The sequence below is a fragment of the Salminus brasiliensis genome, chromosome 25, assembly GCF_030463535.1.
Source record: "Salminus brasiliensis chromosome 25, fSalBra1.hap2, whole genome shotgun sequence".
Taxonomy (NCBI): domain Eukaryota; kingdom Metazoa; phylum Chordata; class Actinopteri; order Characiformes; family Bryconidae; genus Salminus; species Salminus brasiliensis.
Window position 1 is genome coordinate 762,600 of NC_132902.1, and position 22,722 is coordinate 785,321.

The 22,722-nt window shown below is 48.5% G+C and overlaps 1 protein-coding gene across 1 annotated transcript in view; it reads left to right on the forward strand.

Moving 5' to 3' along the window:
* LOC140547728 (contactin-associated protein-like 5) overlaps window positions 1–22,111 on the forward strand; it is a 186,606-nt gene extending 164,495 nt beyond the window's left edge. Inside the window, exons 3-16 of the mRNA XM_072670864.1 lie at window positions 342–506; window positions 784–903; window positions 2,677–2,877; window positions 5,714–5,870; window positions 6,594–6,721; window positions 6,992–7,162; window positions 7,268–7,486; window positions 8,900–9,139; window positions 10,269–10,493; window positions 10,870–11,003; window positions 12,837–12,924; window positions 13,684–13,887; window positions 15,267–15,341; window positions 16,533–22,111. Coding sequence (XP_072526965.1) covers window positions 342–506; window positions 784–903; window positions 2,677–2,877; window positions 5,714–5,870; window positions 6,594–6,721; window positions 6,992–7,162; window positions 7,268–7,486; window positions 8,900–9,139; window positions 10,269–10,493; window positions 10,870–11,003; window positions 12,837–12,924; window positions 13,684–13,887; window positions 15,267–15,341; window positions 16,533–16,735 — 2,330 coding nt within the window. The 3' untranslated portion in view covers window positions 16,736–22,111. The remainder of the gene's footprint in view (window positions 1–341; window positions 507–783; window positions 904–2,676; window positions 2,878–5,713; window positions 5,871–6,593; window positions 6,722–6,991; window positions 7,163–7,267; window positions 7,487–8,899; window positions 9,140–10,268; window positions 10,494–10,869; window positions 11,004–12,836; window positions 12,925–13,683; window positions 13,888–15,266; window positions 15,342–16,532) is intronic.
* Window positions 22,112–22,722: the final 611 nt, after the last annotated feature.

Genomic DNA, 22,722 nt, shown 5'->3' on the forward strand with positions numbered 1-22,722 from the left:
TAGAGAGAGAGAGAGAGAGAGCAGAGAGAGAGAGAGAGAGAGAGAGAGAGATTAACTGTGACTTCAGTCTTCTAATGCCAGAGCCAGAGGACGCACAAAAGTAGGGGTTTCCAATAAAATGGCCACGTAGTGCAAGCTCCAGCTAAATGTTTCCAATAAAGTGGCCAGCTAGAGGAAGCACAAGAGTAAGGGTTTCCAATAAAGTGGCGACATAGTGGAAGTTCCAGCAAGGTGTTTCTAATAAAGTGGCCCGTGATGCGAAGTGCACTGTGGTGTTTCCAGTAAAGTGGCCAGCGAGCGGTAGCACATGGTAGGTGTTTCCAATAAAAGTGGCCAGTAAGCGACGGTGTCCAATGGTGTCCGGCTGTGTCCGACTGTGTCCGACTGTGTCGTCCGCAGGTGTTTGCCCAATTACTGCGAGCATGATGGCGAATGCTCACAGTCGTGGAGCAACTTCCACTGCGACTGCTCCGGGACGGGCTACACTGGAGCCACCTGCCATAACTGTGAGTAACAACTCCCTCTCCCCTGCGCTTTCACTCACTGGCCCCTAAAAATGCCTGCACTAAATAGACAAAAGTAATGGGACACCTTCTCTTTCACGGTGTCTTCTGAAAGCAAGGATATTAAAAAGAGCTGATCCTGCTTCTGTTGGAGTGACTGATTGCTATGAGAATTTGATTGCATTCAGCTACATGTATGTTAGTGAAGTCAGGATGTTGGATGATGATCACCACCCCACCTCATAATCCCCAACTCCTCTTCTGCTGTCTCTCTGTTCAGCCATCTTCGAACCATCGTGTGAGGCTCACCGGCAGACAGGAAGTGCCTCCGGATTCTTCTCCATCGATCCAGATGGTAGCGGTCCACTCAGGCCCACTGTCGTCTACTGCAACATGACCGGTGAGCTTTAAGACCCAGGGGGGAATCACACATGGGTCTTCCAAGTTTTGTATCTGGAGTGCAAGTCTGAGTCGAGTCTTAAGTCTCTGGTGTGAGAGTCTTAGTCGAGTCTTAGATTTTTGGGTACAAGTCTGAATCATGTTTGAAGTCTTAGAGTTTTAAGTCTTCCAGTTTTTCATATCTGGACTGCAAGTCTGAGTCAAGTCTCATATTTCCAGTCCTTGAGGTTTAAGTCTGAGTCGAGTCTTGAGTCTCTGGTGAGAGTCTTAGTCGAGTCTTAGATTTTTGGGTACAAGTCTAAATCATGTTTTAAGTCTTCCAAGTTTTGTATATGGAGTGCAAGTCTGAGTCAAGTCTTAAGTCTCTGGTATCTGAGTCGAGTCTTTGGTCTTTGGTCTCTGGGGTGCAAGTCTGAGGTGTCTTGGGTTTTTGTGGAGTCTGAGTCATATTTCAAGTCTTGTAAGTCCAAGTCAAGGATTTTTTGAAAGTCCTTGCTTATGTTTTCAGTTCTTGCGATTTAAGTCGAGTCTTGAGTCTCTGGTGTGAGAGTCTCAGTCGAGTTTTAGATTTTTCAGGTTTCTAGAATGTGAGTCAGAGTCAAGTCTTTGGGATCTTTGGTCTTACACCTTGAGTCTTTAGGATGTAAGTCGGAGTCTAGTCTTGACTCTCGGCTTTGTGAGTCTTGGTGGAATCTTGAGTCTTTGTGGTGCAAGTGTGAGTGGAGTCTTGAGTCTGTGTGGTGTGGGTCTGAGTCTAGTCTTGACTCTCTGGAATGTGAGTCTCTTAGAATCTTGAGTCTTTGGGGTGTTAATCCGAATAGAGTTTTGAGTCTATGGGGTGCAAGTCTGAGTCTAGTCTTGAGTCTCTGGAGTGTCTGGAGAATCTGAGCCGGGTGAGTGTAGTCTTGACTCTCTGCCATGCGAGTCTTAGTGGAATATTGAAGCTTTGGATTGCAAGCATAAGTGGAGTCTTGAGTCTTTGGGATGTAAGCCTGAGTCTAGTCTTGACTCTCTGGAGTGCGAGTCTTAGTGGAATCTTGAGTCTTTGGGATGTAAGCCTGAGTCTAGTCTTGACTCTCTGCAGTGCGAGTCTTAGTGGAATATTGAAGCTTTGGATTGCAAGCATAAGTGGAGTCTTGAGTCTTTGGGATGTAAGCCTGAGTCTAGTCTTGACTCTCTGGAGTGCGAGTCTTAGTGGAATCTTGAGTCTTTGGGATGTAAGCCTGAGTCTAGTCTTGACTCTCTGCCATGCGAGTCTTAGTGGAATATTGAAGCTTTGGATTGCAAGCATAAGTGGAGTCTTGAGTCTTTGGGATGTAAGCCTGAGTCTAGTCTTGACTCTCTGCAGTGCGAGTCTTAGTGGAATCTTGAGTCTTTGGGATGTAAGCCTGAGTCTAGTCTTGACTCTCTGCAGTGCGAGTCTTAGTGGAATATTGAAGCTTTGGATTGCAAGCATAAGTGGAGTCTTGAGTCTTTGGGATGTAAGCCTGAGTCTAGTCTTGACTCTCTGCAGTGCGAGTCTTAGTGGAATCTTGAGTCTTTGGGATGTAAGCCTGAGTCTAGTCTTGACTCTCTGGAGTGCGAGTCTTAGTGGAATCTTGAGTCTTTGGGATGTAAGCCTGAGTCTAGTCTTGACTCTCCGCAGTGCGAGTCTTAGTGGAATCTTGAGTCTTTGGGATGTAAGCCTGAGTCTAGTCTTGACTCACTGGAGTGCGAGTCTTAGTGGAATCTGTCCATACATGTCCATACATGTAACCTGTGTGTGTGTCTTCAGAGGACAAGGTGTGGATGGTGGTGGGTCATAACAGCTCCCTGGCGGTCAGCGTTAAAGGCTCGTCTCTGCAGAAGCCCCACGTGATGAAGCTGAACTACAGCGCCACCCTGCAGCAGCTGAGCACCCTGCTGCACCGCGCAGAGCACTGCCAGCAGGAGGTGCTGTACCGCTGCAGGAAGTCCCGCCTCTTCAACACCTGGGGTCAGTCAGCATTATAGTTCTACATTTTAGCTGCAGTGCTAATCGGTGGGGTATACGCTCCCATTGCTTCTGTTATCTTCGTAGCATTAGTGCTAATACTTGGAGCATAGGATTCCAATAGTTTTTAGCTACATTAGCTTTGTAGCTGCAGTGCTAATCTGTGGTGTATAAGCTTCCATTACTTGTTAGCTACATTATCTTCATAGCATTAGTGCTAAACGTTGGAGTTTTGGCTTGCATTACTTGTTAGCTACATTAGGCTTGTAGCCGTGGGGATAATTGGTGGGGTATAAGCTTCCATTATTTGTTAGCTCTATTAGCCTCATAGCTCCATAGCTCCAGTTAGCTATATTAGCCTCATAGCTCCAGTGCTAATCTGTGGGGTATAAGCTTCTATTACTTGTTAGCTATATTAGCCTCATATCTACAGTGCTAATTGGTGGGGTATAATCTCCCATTGCTTGTTAGCTACATTAGCCTCGCAGCTTCTGTACTAACAGTTGGAGTATAGACTTCAATTGATTGTTAGCTACATTAGCCTCGTAGCTCCAGCGCTAATCATTAAAGTATAATCTCCCATTACTTCTTAGCCTCGTAGCTTGAGTACTAATAGTTAGAGTATAGCCTTCTATTACCTGATAGCTCTATTAGCCTCATAGCTCCATAGCTCCAGTTAGCTATATTAGCCTCATAGCTTCAGTGCTAATCTGTGGGGTATAATCTCCCATTGTTTGTTAGCTACATTAGCCTTGTAGCTCCACTGCTAATCTGTGGGGTGTTACCTTCCATTGTTAGCTCCATTAGCTTATGTCTTGGCACCAATGCTTATGCCAGGCGTGGGCTTGAGAGGGGTATGAAGCCCCCCAGCATTGAGCGTTGGAGCAGTGGAAGAACTGTGTTCCTGACAACATCCTGACCTTACTAACAAGCTTGTCGCTGCATGCAATCAAATCCTCACAGCAATGCTTCTTCTCCTCCGAAATCTAGTAGACATCCTTATTCCCTGGACAACAGAGACAGTCAGTTACTCCAACGAAAGATGCTTGATTTTCAGAAGAAACAGTGCAAGAACAGGTGTCCCAATACTTTTGTCATTTGATAGTGTATATACAAAGCTGGTTTCTCCGAAGTTTCTCCGCGTCTGCGGTCTGAGTGAGCTCCAGCACACCCGGTCGGCGTCTTATTACGCCAATTTACTGCACGTGCCGCTAATTGATGACCGATTTCAGGGGACACTTAGTCTATAACTGTCACCGTTTCCTATTGATTAGCGGTGTAATTAGATTGAGTATCATAACGCCCTCATCAGAATAACAACCCCGTTACACATCAGAGAAGAAATCGCTTCAGCGGAACCAGCCAAACGGGTCAGACGCCTTAATGAGCCAATCAGGTGACAGTTTAACGAAGCAGTGAGGGATAGGCCGTTATCACACACACACACACACGCATGCTGCACCACCACCACCTCCATACTTCGCTCAGTCCTCACTGAGGAACAGCACCTCCACACCATGATGCTGCACCACCACCACCACCATAGTTCACTCAGTCCGCACCTCCACACCATGATGCTGCACCACCACCACCACCACCATAGTTCACTCAGTCCACACCTCCACAACATGATGCTGCACCACCACCACCACCTCCATACTTCACTCAGTCCACACCTCCACACAATGATGCTGCACCACCACCATCACCACCATACTTCACTCAGTCCTCTCTGAGGAACAGCACCTCCACACCATGATGCTGCACCACCACCATACTTCACTCAGTCCTCTCTGAGGAACAGCACCTCCACACCATGATGCTGCACCACCACCACCACCATAGTTCACTCAGTCCGCACCTCCACACAATGATGCTGCACCACCTCCATACTTCACTCAGTCCTCACTGAGGAACAGCACCTCCACACCATGATGCTGCACCACCACCACCACCACCATACTTCACTCAGTCCACACCTCCACACCATGATGCTGCACCACCACCACCACCACCATACTTCACTCAGTCCTCACTGAGGAACAGCACCGACCGACCAGCGATACCTGAACTTCTCAGGTCAGGACTGCACATACAGTCGCTCAGTACCCGCACCGCTACGTCAGCGCCCTGCAACTAATCAACGACCTTCTGTTTAGCATCATCTGAAGTAATGAAACCAGCTCATGTTCCAGAATCCCATGAAACCCTCTCAGCGCTCGAGTGCCAGATGGTTAAAAAGAGTCTTCTCCACCCCGGAAAGCAGAACTCTCACCAGAAAAGCAGAGGGAAGCGAGGGTTTCTGCAGTCTGTAAGTGGAGCTAAAGCTGGGAGATAATGAGCGAGGGAGCGGTAATTGCCTCACAGATGAGCACCAGCCAGTGTTTTCGTTGGCGGGCTGAGTGAGAGGACCAAGCCAGCTGCTAATGAAGTGAGCTCCCCCTGATTGGACTTTTCAAGATGATCCGTTTTGGCATCTTTCTACTCAAGTAGATCCAGTGGATGTTCTTGTGTAGACACCCACAGCTGCGAGAAAACCCTGACCTGTTAGCAGTAGCCTGCCAGAAAACTCGTTGTCTTGTTTGAAGGAGCCCGTGATCAAGCTAAGATCCCAGGGTAGCCCACAGAGACTTCGGTCCCGTGGTCAGAAAATGGCCAGCGATGAATGGGGTAGAGGGAGGCAGCAACTGATGGCCGTCCACCTGTTTGTAGAAGGTAGGAGGTTCCAAGAAAGTGGCCAGACAGTGGAAGCACAAGGCAGGGGCCAGGGATCGAACTATGGGATCGCCAAAAGACATGTGGACGGTTCTAGCTCATGCATGTGTGTGTTTTGTTTCAGATGGGACTCCTCTGTCCTGGTGGTTGGACAGAGGTGGCGAGAGGAGAACGTACTGGGGTGGTTTCCTGCCAGGAGTTCAGCAGTGCTCCTGCAGCCTGGCCGAGAACTGCATCGACATGAACTACTTCTGCAACTGTGACGCAGACAGGACCTCGTGGTACGAGCTGTGTTGCCCTAGCAGTAGATCAAGCGATAGCTAGAACTTCGCTAACGAATACTAGCATGGCCTTCCTTCAAGAGACGCGAAGCTCTGCCATATCTTCTCAAAGTGCTGCTAACAGCACCATTGGAGCTCAGTACGCTTGTAGGAGAATGCTAACTGCTAATTCTGTTACCTCAGCTAGGCATCGCTAGCATCGTCCACAACTGAGTGATGGGGGAGAGGGAGGGCCGTCCTCCCCATTCAGTAATAGAGAGGGGACAGTCCAGCTATCTGGAACTCCCGTATGCAAGTATGGCCAGGGGTCGAACCTCCTAAGACCTCCTCAGATCTTCCCTGTTACTACGGGACATCCCCTTAAAAGCCCCATTGGCCTGGGGTTGTGGGTTTTAATCCCAGGTCCGGTCACCGTGGTGAGGTTTGTTTCCCACTTGTCCACTTGTCCACTTGGGTTTCCAGTGAGTTCTCCGGTTACCTCCCACCTCCCAAAAACGCACCGTGAATCGGCTATGCTAAATTGCCCCTTTGAGTAAATGTGTGTCTGTGGTGTCCTGCGATCGACCGCCCCCGTGTCCAGGGGGTCCTCCTGCCTAGGGATTTCAGGTAGCCTGTGGACCTAGCCTGACCAGGAGGAAGCAGACAAGAAGATAGATGGATGGACAACCAGGGTATTTTAGCAGTTGCATCCTTATGAAAGTGACCCTCTCAATTTGCTTGCAGGGAGAACGACACCGGACTGCTCTCCTATAAGGACCACCTGCCAGTGACGGAGATTGTGGTTGGAGATACCAACCGGACCGGTTCTGAAGCTGTTTACAGAGTCGGCTCTCTGCAGTGCTACGGAGACAGTAAGAGGACACCTTCATCCCTTCATCTGTGTGTGGAACTACCGCCACCATGTTTGGAGGCTGTACCTTAGCCTAGCTAGTTCTCACTGTGAGCTATAGCAGTGTGTGAAACTACCTCCACCATGTTTGGAGGCTGTACTTTAGGCTGGCTAGCTCTCACTGTAAGTTGTAGCAGTATGTGAAACTACCTCCACCATGTTGTAAAAAAATGAAGCCTGCAGTGCCACCTAGTGGCTGGGAGCTCAGTAATATTGTGTTGCCATCTTGTAGGGTTTCTGTGGAATTCTGCGTCCTTCTACCAGGAGTCGTCCTACCTGCACTTCCCCACGCTGCAGGCCGAGTTCAGCGTGGACATGTCCTTTTACTTTAAAACCACAGCGCCCTCTGGAGTCTTCCTGGAGAACCTTGGCGTCAAAGACTTTGCCCGGGTGGAGTTGAGTGGTGAGTTGTTTGTAGTAGCTTTGACTTCGTCCGAGGTTGGGGAATGTGGGAGGGGGTGTCTGTGTATACACTTGTCTTTCCAACCCGTCCTCCAATGCTTCTCAGGTCCGTCGGTGGTGACGTTTGCGTTCGATGTGGGCAACGGGCCGGTGGTGCTGACCGTGAAGTCCCACGTGCCGCTGAACGATAAGCAGTGGCACTACGTTCGCGCCGAACGCAACGTGAAGGAGGCGTCACTGCAGGTGGACCAGCTGCCCTTGCGCTTCCTGGAGGCACCCTCTGACGGCCATGCCCGTCTGCAGCTCAACAGCCAGCTGTTTATTGGCAAGTCACGCCCACTCTCCACTCTCATTAGGCCACGCCTCCTGACCTTTTTACACGCTGTTGCTCTAAAGCGAAATCTTATCTAAAGCAGTTGTAGTGGGACAAGGAGGAGCTTGACTTCAAGCTAAAATTCTGATTGGTTCTGCCACTGATTTTCACTTTTTGTTGCCACACCCCCTGGACATATCTGGTCCAGCTTAAATGCACGCTCTGATTGGTTCTGCTGCTGAGTTTGAATGTCTAATTCCCCGCCCACCAGCCACATGACAGTTAGACCTGTGAGGATTAATATGCAGATGTTTATAGTATTAGGACACACCCCCATTTGTATAGACTTTGATTGGAGTTATACTGTCTGTAATCCCGCCCTCAGCTTAAATGGACGCTCTGATTGGTTCTGCCGCTGAGTTTAAATGTCTATTGCCCCGCCCACCGGCCACATGACAGTTAGACCTTTAAAGGTTAATATACAGGTTTTTATGGCAGTAGGCCACACCTCCTTTATATAGATTTGAGCTAAAGTTATACTGTCTGTAATCCCGCCCTCAGCTTAAATGGACGCTCTGATTGGTTCTGCCCCTGAGTTTAAATGTCTATTGCCCCGCCCACCGGCCACATGACAGTTAGACGTCTAAGGATTAAAATGCAGATGTTTCTAGTATTAGGCCACACCTCCTTTATATCGATCTCCCTTGTTTCCCCACCCACCAGCCACATGACAGTTATACCTCTGTAGGTGTTTATATTATTAGGCCACGCCTCCTCTCTATCAAATGCAAGGCCTGTATCAGTAGCTTACGGCTCAGGGAGCATCTGTTCCCTACGAGACTTTTATGGCAGCCTTGTTAAGACGCACTAGAGCCAGTGTTGTCTTAGAAGTGTCATTATGATGCATCATATTGTCTCATTTTCATCTGGAACGAGCAGCTCGCTAGCTCGCTACACTCGCTGAGCTGTGGAGACAGACCGCTGGTGTCATTTCTAACAGATGTGTCTCACACACGGCGAAGTGAGATGAAATTTGACTTCCTCACACTGTTTATTTAGCTGTTTATTTAATTAGTTTTCAGTGTTCTAGAAAATTCCCTGCCTCTGGGCCTCCTCGCTGTTTCAAGATAAGCCTTTAAGAGGTTTAGTGAAATTATACTGGGCTGATGTAATCCAGTGTTCATCAAAAGATTCAAATAGATATACACACACCTATGCAAAAAATGTCATTACCGAGCATGGAGGCTGGAATGAGCTTCTTCTGCAGAGATACGCTCATTTATTGTTTCTCCAGACCCACGAAACCCTTATTCTTGGTCTATTCATGTTAACTACCATGTTATTACGTAGTAATAAGCCACTCAATGCTGTTTATTATAACCTTATTACTACGTATTCTCAGGAATAATACGTATTCCCCCGCAGGTGGGACGGCCTCCAGGCAGAGGGGCTTTCTGGGATGCATCAGGGCGCTAAATATAAACGGGATGACCCTGGACCTGGAGGAGCGGGCCAAGATGACCCCGGGGGTCAGCTCGGGCTGTCCGGGTCACTGCAGCAGTCAGAACCGGCTGTGTCACAACCGTGGCCGCTGCATCGAGAAGAGCAGCGGGTACGTGTGCGACTGCACACACTCGGCCTACGGAGGACCGCACTGCCAGAAAGGTGAGCGTGGTTTGCCTGGTCTTACAGGTAGGGAGTCAAGTGGCCTGATATTACAGGTGGCAGTCCAGTGGTCTGGTCTTACAGGTGGCAGTCCATTGGTCTGGTCTTACAGGTGGCAGTCCAGTGGCCTGGTCTTACAGGTGGCAGTCCATTGGTCTGGTCGTACAGGTGGCAGTCCAGTGGTCTGGTCTTACAGGTGGCAGTCCAAGTGGTTTGGCCAGCCATGCAGGCCAAATAGCACAGTCATACCGGTCATGCTGATCAACAACCTTCAGGTGGTCAGGTGGTTCATGTACCTCAAACAAAAGCATGGTGAGATAACATGCCCATGTGAGGCTTGTCCATGGGTTCCTTGGTGACCCAACATATGGATGCCCACTAGGGTCCCAATTGGGTCAGTGATGGGGTTACCCAAGAGGGGTTAAACATGGGCCTTATCTGGGTTGTACTTTGCGCATGGGATGGGATTGAGGTGCGCTATAACAATGGGGCCCATATGGGAAGCCCGACTGGGTCTCAGTAACACATGAAACCCACCTAGCCCATGTTGAGCATGCTGGCTGGGTTCTTAGCGTTGATGGCTGGGGGTTTTTAGTTCGCATGGCTGTAAAGTACATAATCAGATCCTTAGAAACGGTTCATTGGTTGAAGGGCCTCACTCTGAATGCTCATGGCCCTCAGCCTTTTACTATTAGCTAACTTTCATCTCCTGACATTGATCCTGTTCATAGCTCAGCTATTTAGACTGATAGCAGACGCTCTACAGAATGGGTGAATGAGACATGGATTGAATTCCGAGAATCAGACCCTCTCATTCAGGGGAAGCATGAGCAGGAAGGTCTCAGGCGGGTGACCTTGATCTGTCTTGCTCTGATTACTGGAGGTCAAATTCGAACAATTCTGTGGCTTTTATGCGCCTGAAACATGGAGAAGACCGTCTTCCAGACGTAGAATTAGGTACAGCCCCGCCAGTTAGCACTGAAGTCCCTGTAGTTACTGAATCCTGAGCCCTAGGGTGCCTTAGGGAGGGCTAAACTGCTGTAGGCTGAATGGGTGGGGCTAAACTGCTGTAGGCTGAATGGGTAAGGCTAAACTGCTGTAGGCTGAATGCTCTTCCCTCTGTCTCTAGAAGTGTCGGTGTCGTTCGAGAGCGGCACGTCGGTGACCTACACCTTCCAGGAGCCGTTCTCAGTGATCCGCAACAAGAGCAGGCAGTCGTCGGCCATCTACGCCCAGAGCAGCAAGTCCCGGGAGAACGTGGCCTTCCGCTTCCTCACCACGAAGGCTCCCGCCATGCTGATGAGCGTCACCACCTACCACCAGCAGTACATGGCCATCATTCTGGCTCACAACGGTGAGTCGGACAGTAGAGGCAGCTCCTCCAACCAAAGCAGGACAACGCTCTTCTTTAACCGTGAATGAGCAGGCGTCCCAATACTTTTGTCCGTGTAGTGTTGCGTAGCGGTTGAGCTGTCAGAGTGGCGGGGAGTGTGTTATTTGCCGAGGCTGATGTGTTGATTAGCGGAACGCAGGCAGTTTGTGGTGATTGGAGTGAAGAGGAAGTGTGTGTGTGTGTGTGTGTATGAGTGCTGAATGGAGACGCTTGGTCAGGAGAGTAATTATCTTCATCAGGACGGCTGGAGAAGAGCCTGTCACACACGTCAGCGAGCAGAGTGTGTGTGTGTGTGTGTGTGTGTGTGTGTTGACGGCGTCTCTGCTGTGTGTGACAGGGAGTCTGCAGATTTGGTACAAACTGAACAGAGAGAAGCAGCCGGACGTGTTCACGCCCACTCAGCACAGCCTGGCCAATGGGAAGCTCCACAGGATACAGTTACACAGAGAGGGGAGGGACATGTATGTGCAGGTAAGACAACAACAACGACACGTCCACCCTGTCCACTCATATGTCCATACGTCTGTATATAGGTGTAGTGTAACTATGGAAAGGGGCAGAGTGTAACTGTGGAAATAAATGGGGCGTAACCATGGAAATGTGTGTAGTGTAACTATGGAAAGGGGCTAAGCGCACTATGCGAATGCTCTGTTTAGCATAACAGCAGAAAAGGAAACCAAGGAGTAACCAAGGAAACCAAGGTGCAACAACCATGAGAATGGGTGTAGCGTAGCCATGTGAAATGGGGTTGCGTAATCAAGGAAACTGGTGTAGCATCATGAAATTGGGTTTACCATGGCTGTGGAAAGGGGTGTAGCGTATCCGTGGAAATCAGTGTTGTGCAGCCAGCAGAAAGGGTGTAGCATAACCATGGTAATGGGTAGAAGTGTAACCAAAGAAATGTAAAATGGTGTGAAACCATGGAAACCAGTTCAGCGTTGTCATCAGAATTGGTGTAGCGTAACCATGAAATTGGGTTTGTCATGGAAATGGGTGTAGCGTAACCATGGAAATGGGCAAATAGTAACCAAGGAAATAGGTGCAACAACCATGAGAATGAGTGTAGCGTAGCCATGGTTATATGTACAACCAAAGAAATGGAAGTACAATAGTAAAAAGGGTGTAGCGTAACCATGTAAACCAGTTTACCTGAGCCATGTTAAAGGGTGTTGCGTAACCATAGAAACTGGTGTATCATCATGAAATTGGGTTCACCATGGCAGTGGAAAGGGGTGTGGTATCCGTGGAAATGGGTGTAGCATAGCCATGGGAAAGTGTAACCATATAAATATCAGTGTCACGTAGCCAGCAGAATGGGTGTAGCATAACCAAAGAAATGGGCGTGGTGTAGCTATGCATCATGGTGTTGTGTAACCATAGAAACTGGTGTAGCACTGCCATCAGGATTGGTGTAGTGTAACCATGAAATTGGGTTTACCATGGCAGTGGAAAAGGGTGAAGCATATCTGTGGAAATGGGTGTAGCATAGCCATGGGAAAAGGGTGTAGTAACCATGGAAATATCAGTGTCGCGTAGCCAGCAGAATGGGTGTAGCATAACCATGGGAAAAGGGTAGTAAGTGTAACCAAAGAAATGGTGTAGCATCAAAAAAGGTGTAGCATAACCATGAAATGGGATTTACCATAAAAAATACCATGGAGATGGGTGTAGCGTTTCCGTGGAAATGGGCCGAGCAGGACGTTCTAGGTCTAATCAGTATGAGATTGGAACCACAAACACAGGTAGGTAAGGACTGCGAGTGTGTGGAGGTGGAGAAGGTGTTGTGTGTGTTCTGCGGTGTTTAATAAGCTCGCCCCACGCCACTGAGTGACAGCATGTTCAGCACCACCTCCAACCGCCGGAGCTCGGCACGCTCCGAGAAGGAGCTTTCAGCAAACACACACACACTTACACACACACACACTCACACACGCACACACACACGCACACACACACGCCGGGCAGCAGGGTAGATTAGCAGGCTGCGTCTGGACCCGGCGCTGCTTTCCCTGTAAAGCTGCTGATTATCAGAGCAGATACTCTCAGCAGAGCTCCGAGAGGCCTCAGAAACACGACTGCAGCCCCCCACCCACAACACACACCTGGAGGAGTGTCTTACGAGCTGTCCGGGTTCAAGAACAGGGATAAGGATGCTAACGTGAGGAATCTGCGTGACCCTGTCGTCTCCTCCCCTTAACCCAGATGTATCAGCTGAGCCTTCTGTAGTTTAGCACTAGAGCTACGAGGCTAATGTAGCTAATGTAAATAGACTCTCTCTCTCTCTCTCTCTCTCTCTCTCCGCAGGTTGATAAGGACATCAATCAGAAGTACAGGCTCTCCACAGACAGAGAGTTGAACATGATCAGGTCTTTGACGCTGGGCAAGGTCACAGGTACGAGCAATTTAACCCTTACATGTCCGGACTATCTGTTCTGATAATTCGTCCTATTCAGTATCTACTATGAATGATTCAGTATCCACTATGAATGATTCAGTATCCACTATGAATGATTCAGTATCTACTATGAATGATTCAGTTTCCACTATGAATGATTCAGTATCTACTATGAATGATTCAGTTTCCACTATGAATGATTCAGTATCTACTATGAATGATTCAGTATCTACTATGAATGATTCAGTATCCACTATGAATGATTCAGTATCCACTATGAATGATTCAGTATCTACTATGAATTATTCAGTATCTACTATGAATAATTCAGTATCCACTATGAATGATTCAAGTATCCACTATGAATGATTCAGTATCCACTATGAATTATTCAGTATCTACTATGAATGATTCAGTATCCACTATGAATGATTCAGTATCCACTATAAATTATTTAATATCCACTATGAATGATTCAGTATCCAATATGAATGATTCAGTATCTACTATGAATTATTCAGTATCCACTATGAATGATTCAGTATCCACTATGAATGATTCAGTATCCACTATGAATTATTCAGTATCCACTATGAATGATTCAGTATCCAATATGACTGATTCACTATCCACTATGACTTATTCAGTATCTACTATAATTTACTCAGAATCCACTATGAATTATTCATTACTTAGTTGAGGGTGGTAAATGAGACATGGTCAGTGAGATTGCTTTCCCTCGCTTTTCCTTCCCAGGTCGAGCAGGTGTGGACGAGGAAGTGCTCCAGGCTGGATCGAGAGGTTTCATTGGCTGCCTGTCGTCCGTCCAGTTCAATCACCTGGCTCCTCTGAAGGCTGCTATTCTGAACCGAGGCAGCTCACTGGTCAGCGTTCTGGGCAATCTGGTGGAGTCCAACTGTGGAGAACTGGCGGATAAATCCTCCTCACGCTCCCTATCAGGTGGGAATCAGTTACTGAACGTAGGCAGAGCTTTATGTTCACTGGCCACTTTATTAGAAACACCAACCTTGTGCTTCATCACTGGCCACTTTATTAGAAACACCAACCTTGTGCTTCATCACTGGCCACTTTATTAGAAACACCTACTCTTGCGCTTCATTGCTGGCCACTATTAGAAGTATAGGGTTTCTGATAAAGTGGCCAGGGAGCGTCGTGCAGAGAGCTCATGGAGGGAGCATGATCTGGCAGGCTGATTGGAAGAAGAGCTCAGCTCGGCCGTAATGGGGGGGTTCTGGGGGGCATCTGGCTGAAGATTTAACAGCTGAGATCTTCCTCTTATGTCCCAAAAAGAAGTGGGTCGCCTCGTGGCCTACAAACCAGGCCGCTGTCCTAGCTCCTCAATACACCGGCGTGATGGAAACACTTACACTCTGACACACACTTGCCGGCAGACTTTGACCTCGCTGTCCACCCACACAGCCCCGAAACCGAGAGACCGGTCAGTACAGCTGTGTGTAAACAGACGCCACAGTCTGCTCACAGACAGAGATTACCCGGCTAGACCACAGGCTGGACGTCTAGACCTGCCTCCATCTGTCTGACTGTTACAGATAAATTACACTCATCCCATTCATTACACACACACACAGACAGACAGACAGACACACACAGACAGACAGACAGACACACAGACAGACAGACAGATAGACACACACACAGACAGACAGACAGACAGATAGACAGATAGACACACAGACACACAGACAGACAGACAGATAGACACACAGACAGACAGACAGATAGACACACAGACACACAGACAGATAGACACACAGACACACAGACAGACAGACAGATAGACAGATAGACACACAGACAGACAGACAGATAGACACAGACACACAGACAGACAGATAGACACAGACACACAGACAGACAGATAGACAGATAGACACACAGACAGACAGATAGACAGACAGACAGATAGACACACAGACACACAGAGGTGGAGTGATGGGGATGGAGGGATGGTGATGGAGTGATGCAGTGATGGTGATGGAATGATGGTTATGGAAATGGTGATGGAGTGATGGTGATGGAGTGATGGGGATGGAGTGATGGGGATGGAGTGATGGGGATGGAGTGATGCAGTGATGGAGTGATGGGGATGGAGTGATGGGGATGGAGTGATGCAGTGATGGAGTGATGGTGATGGAGTGATGTGGATCTGGTGCTGGAGGTTCTGCAGCAGGTTCTTCAGTCTTCTTCACTCTGACCGGTTTAATGGTCTCTGTTTGTTTCTGGACTTTCTGCCATTTTCTCTCCTTTAATCTTCCCTATATGTTTATCCCTCCCTCGCCCCCCTCCCCACCCCCCAGACCACCTGGACGGGGAGAACAGAGGAAAGGAGCGTCTGAAGAATTCGGAGCAGAGTGACTCGGCCGTAATTGGAGGTGAGAGCTTTTGTCCTTTCTCCTTTCATCCTCCCCCCCTTTCCAGAACCGATCAGAAACACAAACCGACCCAAATGATCGTCAGCGGGCAGTGGCTGAGCGGTTGACCAGTGAGTGTGAGGACGAGGACGAGGCAGACGGGGAGAAGGTCTGTTTAGAGCTGTTCTTCTGGAGGTTCCTCCACATTTACAGAGCTGCACACACGGTGAAGAAGCGCCTCCAGACACCGTATCCATGGTGATCACACAGAGCCTGTGAAAACGGTCCTCACCACCACACTGCCCACAAATGACCACTAAAAGACCAGTTCAGCAGCTGCTGATTAACCTGCTGACCTCCATCATCCTAGAGGCATAGAAGGACTGACAGACTGATGAATGGGAGGATGGATAAAAAGATGGAGGCATGGAAAGATGGGTGGATGCATGAATGGGTGGATGTATAGACAGATGGGGAAATGGATGGGTGGATAGATGAATGGGTGGATGTATAGACAGAAGGGTAAATGGATGGGTGGATGTATAGACAGAAGGGTAAATGGATGGGTGGATGTATAGACAGATGGGTAAATGAATGGGTGGATGGATAGAAAGGTGGATAAATGGAAGGATGGATGGATGAATAAATACACAGATGGAAGGGTGGATGAATGGATGGATGAATGGGTGGAGAAATTAGTGTCTGTAGCCAACCAACCTTATGCACACACACACACACACCTGACACACACTCACACTGATAATTCTCTCTCTCTCTGTCTCTGTCTCTCTCTCACTCTGTCTCTCTCTCTGTCTCTCTCTCACTCTGTCTCACTCTCACTCTCACTCTGTCTCTCTGTCTCTGTCTCTGTCTCTCTCTCTCTCTCTCTCTCTCTCTCTGTCTCTCTCTGTCTCTCTCTCTCTCTCTGTCTCTCTCTCTCTCAGTTTATTCCAGGGCTCGGTTTCCCAGACGGCCTCTTTGCACAAGGATCTCTGTTAAATGGTCGAGTGAGCATCACATTAAACTCTCTCTCTAGTGTTTAAGAGGATCTTAGTGCTCCAAGGCTTCTGGGAAACTGGGCGACCGAGTTCAGCTACAACAGCAAGGCCCACTCACCTAATTTGCATATTAAGTATCCGATATTCCCGAATCCGATATCAAATCCGATCTCTCTCTCTCTCTCTCTCCCCCACACCCGCCCCCCTCCCGCAGGCCTGATAGCCGCCCTGGTCCTCGTCGCTCTCTCCGTCCTGGCAGTGATGATGCGTTTCCTGTACCGCTACAGGGTGGAGCACTCCCAACAAACCCCCTCAGCCAAGGAGAAAGACCACCCGGCCCAGCCGGAGCTCAGCTACCGCACCCAGCTCAGCCTGCACAGCGCCACCCGGGACAGCAGGAAGGAGTACTTCATCTGACCTTCGACCTCCAGCTTCCTCACAGTGCGGCCCTGTGGTGGGGGAGGAAGGGGGCAGGGCAAGGGGGCAGCCAGGAGCTGCAGGACACAGACAGTGTGACCTTCAACCTCCCTGCCCACTCTGTGCACACGCTGTGTTTTTGTGCCCTCTGTAGATAACAGGTAGCAGATTTGTATGGTTTGGGACGCAGCCGCAATGGCCTGCTGGCACCTCCTCGAGGAACAGATGCAGACCTGTCCGGCCAAAAGCCTGCAGGACACGGGCGGCGACCCTTTGACCTCCCCCTGCCGACTCAAGCTGAGCTGTGCTTTTGCGCCCTCTGTAGGTAGCAGGTAGCAGGTATCGGGCCGCAGCCAGTGCAGTGCAATGGAGGACAAAAGGCCCTTGTTTCCTTGTCCAGTTGTCTAGGGAGGAATCGAGTCTGGTCAATTCTGGCAGTGACCTTCCTCCCTAACCGTAGTCTATAGATAACAGGTAGGGCCTATTGTGTGGATTGGGACACAGCTGAATCTCTGAACTGCTTAGGCAACGTTGGACCAAGCCACTATTTTGTATTGGGACGCAGCCGATGCAGCGCAATGGGGGACAAAAGACCCACATTGTGGACCCAATTCTGGTCAGGTGTGGAAGTGACCTTACCTCCTATGGTCCTATGTTCAGGACCAATTGTGTGGATTGGGACACAGCCGAGGCTATGCCCTGCTACTAATTCAACAGCAAACAAAGGCCACTGTTCAGCTCAGATCTAGTGTGTTGTGCGTCCTTTGTAGATAGCAGGTACGGCTGTTTGTGTGTGGATTGGGACGGAGCCAACACTGCACTCCCAAGGGCCCTCTAATGCAATCCCATGAGGAATCAAGACAGACTCGTCCAGCCAAGCCTGCATGACACAGGCCTCAACCTCCCTTCCCACTCCAGCTGTGTTTTTGTGCACTCTGTAGATAGCAGATAGGCAGGGATTATGTAGGTTGGGACACAACCGGCACCTTGGCTGGTTTCTTTATTTCAGGTCAGGTCAGCTATGCCTAGCCCAAACAAGCCGTTTCTGTAGGCATCTTATGTAGGCAGTAGGTTTTTTTTAAGTAGGACTGGGATTGGGACACAGCCGAAGCTCTATTGTAATTCAATGAAGGACAAAGCTATAGAGCAGGTTTCAAAGTAGGGCAGTTGGTGCGGATTGGGACGCAGCTGACACTAAACAGCAAGGGCCTACGAACTCAGTGAAGTACAAAGGCACTGTTTCAGGTCTAGCAGGCTATGCCCAGCCCAGTCGACTCATAACGAGTGCCCTCTGTAGACAGCAGGCTTCAAAGTAGGGCAGATTGTGCGGATTGGGACACAGCCAACTTTGAATTGCAGGGGCCTGTCAAGGGATGTCAAGGGCTCTAGCTACTTTGTCCATGACTTTCAGATCCTTGAAGACCATCCAGCGGTCCTGACCTTTGGATTACTGCCGGACAAGCACATGTGGGCTCGGAGTGGACGGAGTCTGCCAGCAGGGATTGGATGTTTGGCTGAGTGACAGGAGTGCGGCCACTCAGTGGCTGGCTTTAGGGTTCTGGACCTGTTTCGGGGGGACTGTGGGTAATCGGCTGTGATTATTCCTCACTGTAGGGAATGCTGCAAGGATTGGAACACAGATGGCGGCTGAATGGCTCGGATCTACTCCCGCGCTAACGAAGCTGGACCAACCCAGTGGGCTTTTTTTCATTGGACTGCAGGTCAGGGCCCTGACCACCAGGGGGCTTTGTTGCTGGGAACGCAACTGGAGAACACGCTTTATGCTTCCGTTGATGGAGATCGGTTCTTCTTCGTTGTTATGCTGCATCTAACGTTACCTTTATGATTTGCGTACAATCACAGATAGAGCTAGCTAGCTACCGTCATTCAGCGCTAGCTCATTTAAGCTAATTTTACTGTGCGCGAGCGAAAAACGTCCAGAAATATTTGTCACACATCATGCATATAAACATTTAATTAATTTAGGCTAATTAGGCTAATTAGGCTAACGTGAGCCATATAAGAGGATGCAGAAAGCTACAGCGTTAAGATTTAATAGTGATTTTTTTTCCGATTTGTTTTTTAGAATTACCGATATTTTTTTAATTGTCGTTTTTTTTTTCACTTTTCTTTTTAACGGAATAAAATGAGTTTATCATTTTTTAACTATTGAACCCCTCAACTTTAAATATTTTCCTCAAAAACTTTAACCAACGTGTTGCAGAGATACTAAACCAAACATTTTAAATGGCATAGATTTAAAATAAATCAATAAATAAATAAAATATATAGACAAAATATATAGACATATTTTATAAAAATTAAGCACTTAAAAAATTTGCTTTAAAATAAACGATATAGAAAATAAATTTTTTAAAATGTTAAAATGAAAAATTGTTGATTGATTGTTACGCTTTGATCTCGTTGCGGTTGTCGAGAATCTGACCGCTTACGTCGGAAAATATTCTTCTGGGCTGGACGCCCTCATCCCATCCAAAAGTACTGGACGGAGCACTACTACCATCAGGCCATCCTCAACGCTGCTGGGGGGCTTTACACCCCTCTAGCCCACGCCTGGCATTAGGTGGCATGATGCCAATAGGCTCATCAGCCAGATGTCAGTCGCGCACTCTCTCTGTCCACGCTCAACAGCTTTGACAGCGTTCTAGCCGGGACCCCCTCGGGAAGATTCAACACCTAAACACACACACACACACACACACACACACACTTCAGTCAATGGTCCGTGACAAAGTGCTCTGCTAGAAGGCCATTATGGGAAGGAGCGGCTCTGCCCAGACTGCCAGAGAAACTGTTTCACGAACAGGCCTGCACGCACACGCACACACACACACACACACACACACACACACACACACACTCACACACACACTCACACACACACACACACACACACACACACACACACGTCTACACTCTTCATGCACTTTTAATCCCTATCAAACCCCCTCCAGTGCGCAGCCCCTTCACTAGAGTCCACACTTTTTAAAAAGGAGGCCGAACACTGCAGCACTCCAGCTTATGATGATGATGATGATTATTAATAATAATAACAATAATAATAATAATCATAATAATCAAAGTACCGCCTCCTCCCCAAGACTTCTGTTGTCTTTTTTAATAATCTTTATTTCAGCCGCTAAATTATTGAGTCAATTTTTATTTATTTAATTAATTAATTAATTAATTAATTATTTAAAACAGCAACACTGAAGATCGGTGACAGTGTGAATCCAGTGTTTGTTAGCATCGCTAGCCTAGCATCTCCCACCGTAAACGGTAGAAGCATGCATCAGACAGCAAACACGTCTGTCTGATCTGCCGGAGCCGAGGTCGGAGATCAATCAGGCTGATTGGATTTTTTTTGCAAACTTATGATGCAACGGTAAACAGAACCGGTTCTAATTGTGAAGAACCCTCGAGTCATGCAGGCATCCAGCTGGTCCGTTGAGTCGCCATGGTTCTATGGAGAATCGTGTGAGTGGGCGTGTACTAATGTAGTGACACATTTGTGGGCGGAGCATAATCTCATTACTACGGTGGGCAGAGCATAGACTGGTTACCTTGGTCACATTTGTGACCAGTCTACGCTCCGCCTACAGACACGCCCAAAAATTATGACTTTTGTGGGCAGGGCATAGACTGGTCACTTTTGTAGGCAGGGCATAGACTGTTCATTTTAAGCACATTTGTGGGCGGAGCATAGACTGAGCACTTTTATGGGTGGAGCATAGATTGGTCACTTTGAGTATGTTTGTGGGAGGAGCATAGACTGGTCACTTATGGGTGTCACATAGATTGGTCACTTTTGTGGGTGGGGCACAGACTGGTCACTTTTGTGGGTGGGGCACAGACTGGTCACTATTGTGGGTGGAGCACAGACTAATCACTTTGAGTATGTTTGTAGGCGGAGCACAGACTGGTCACTTTTTGTGGGCGGGGCATAGACCGGCCACTTTGAGTATGTTTGTAGGCGGAGCACAGACTGGTCACTTTTCGTGGGCGGGGCATAGACCAGCCACTTTGAGTATGTTTGTAGGTGGAGCACAGACTGGTCACTTTTCGTGGGCGGGGCATAGACTGGCCACTTTGGGCACGTTTCTGTCCTTTTATGTTGTGAACAAAGCAGCCATGTGAAGCTTCACGGAGGCATCTGGTCATCTTCTCCCTCGACGGCTCCTCGTTCGTCATGCGGGGCGGTCGGGGCAGGAGGGGCAGTGATGTCAGGCGGGTATCCAGCTGTGATCTATGTGAGCGTCAGACTGCGATGCTGCAGAGAAGACGAATCGCTGCTCAAAACAGCCCTGAGATCAGGAGGGAGCTGCGCATCCATCTCCACCCGAATAAACATCACACACGTCTGATTTCACACCATCAGCTCTCCGCCGGCGGGGGCAGGACTGCTGCGGTCATTTCTGACATTCTCAGAGAAGAGCTCGAGCCGATACGCTGGAGATTAGCCGCCCGAATCAAACCTAAGACAGGGAACGATTCAGTACGGGATGATTCCCTATACATTCAGTGCAAACTGATTCAGACCTAAACAAATCTGATTCACTTTAGTAACGTTGAACTGATGTGCCCCCCAATGGCCCCACCCCCCCCCAAGATTCTCATTGATTCTGCCACTGTTTGTCTGTCCATGTCCCACCCTTTAGCTGATTGGTTCCGCCACAGAATTGAATTAGCCTGTCTGTTGCTCCACCCTTCAAACTAAAAGGGATATTCTGATTGGTTCCCCTGCAGAATTGCCCTGTCTGTTGCTCCACCCCTCAAACTAAAAGGGATATTCTGATTGGTTCCCCTGCAGAATTGCCCTGTCTGTTGCTCCACCCCTCAAACTAAAAGGGATATTCTGATCATATATAACAGATGGACAGATGGACCTACAGATAGACACCCGGACAGAGTAGCTGAGTTCCGGCGATTGTAGAGGTCTAGGCTTAGCAGGGTAGCAGCTGAGGCCTACATGCTTCATTCTGGACCTTTTCTGGAGTTTGATTGCTGACGGTCACCTACAGTCACCCTGACCGAGGGACCCATGATAACGCATTCGAGCTGGCCGGACTCTCAAAGAGCTCTAAGGCGGGCACTGCTAATGCACTCCCTTGTGGTCACTTTCAGTCGAGACAGCGGCGGCTCCTGCGAATGGGATTTTTTTTTAATGCAGTCGGCCACCGGAGCACATCGCCCGGCTCTCTTCAACGCGGCTCAAACCTCACGCACTCTGCTGACTGTAAATGTGCTGAAATGGATGATCCTGTTTATTTTCCGTTTGTTTTCTATTGGCTAGAGTTGTACGGGTGGACTGTATATAACTGTAAATTTATTAAGAATAAAAGAGATGTTTTTACAGCTTTATGTGCTACCTGGCGGTGAGTCTGAGTCCTTATACCCATACAGACATCCGATATACACGTGTATGTATATATATACATATATATATATATATGCACAGTCCTATCAGAACATTATGACGTCCTACCTAACAGTGGTCGTTGTTCCCCTCTGGCATCAGTGACCTGTGGGGCACCACCGTTATACCGCTGGGAGGTGCTCAGTGCGTGAGAAAACTTTACATCCTCGTTCTGGGTACCCCTTCAGCACAGCAGCTCTGAAACATCCCATGAAGATGGATATGCTTTTGAGTTATATGATACGTTACCACCCTTCGCCCACTGTCACAGTCATATCAGAACATTATGACCGCCTGCAGTGGGACTTACCACCCTTGGCTTGGGTGACCATAGTGAGACATGGTCATGGCATGGATTTACTGTATTAGAGTGATGGAAGGTAGGCGGGAAGGGATGTATCAATAAGCGAGCACACCAGTCAGTTGTAGGGCAAAGGACCAATAGGGAGCAAAATAGGGTACCGAAAGAAAGGTGGTAGCGTCCCAGAAAACGGTAACTTTGTGGGACGTTCTAGAGCCAAGGTGTATGGAAAATGGACTTCTCGCACAA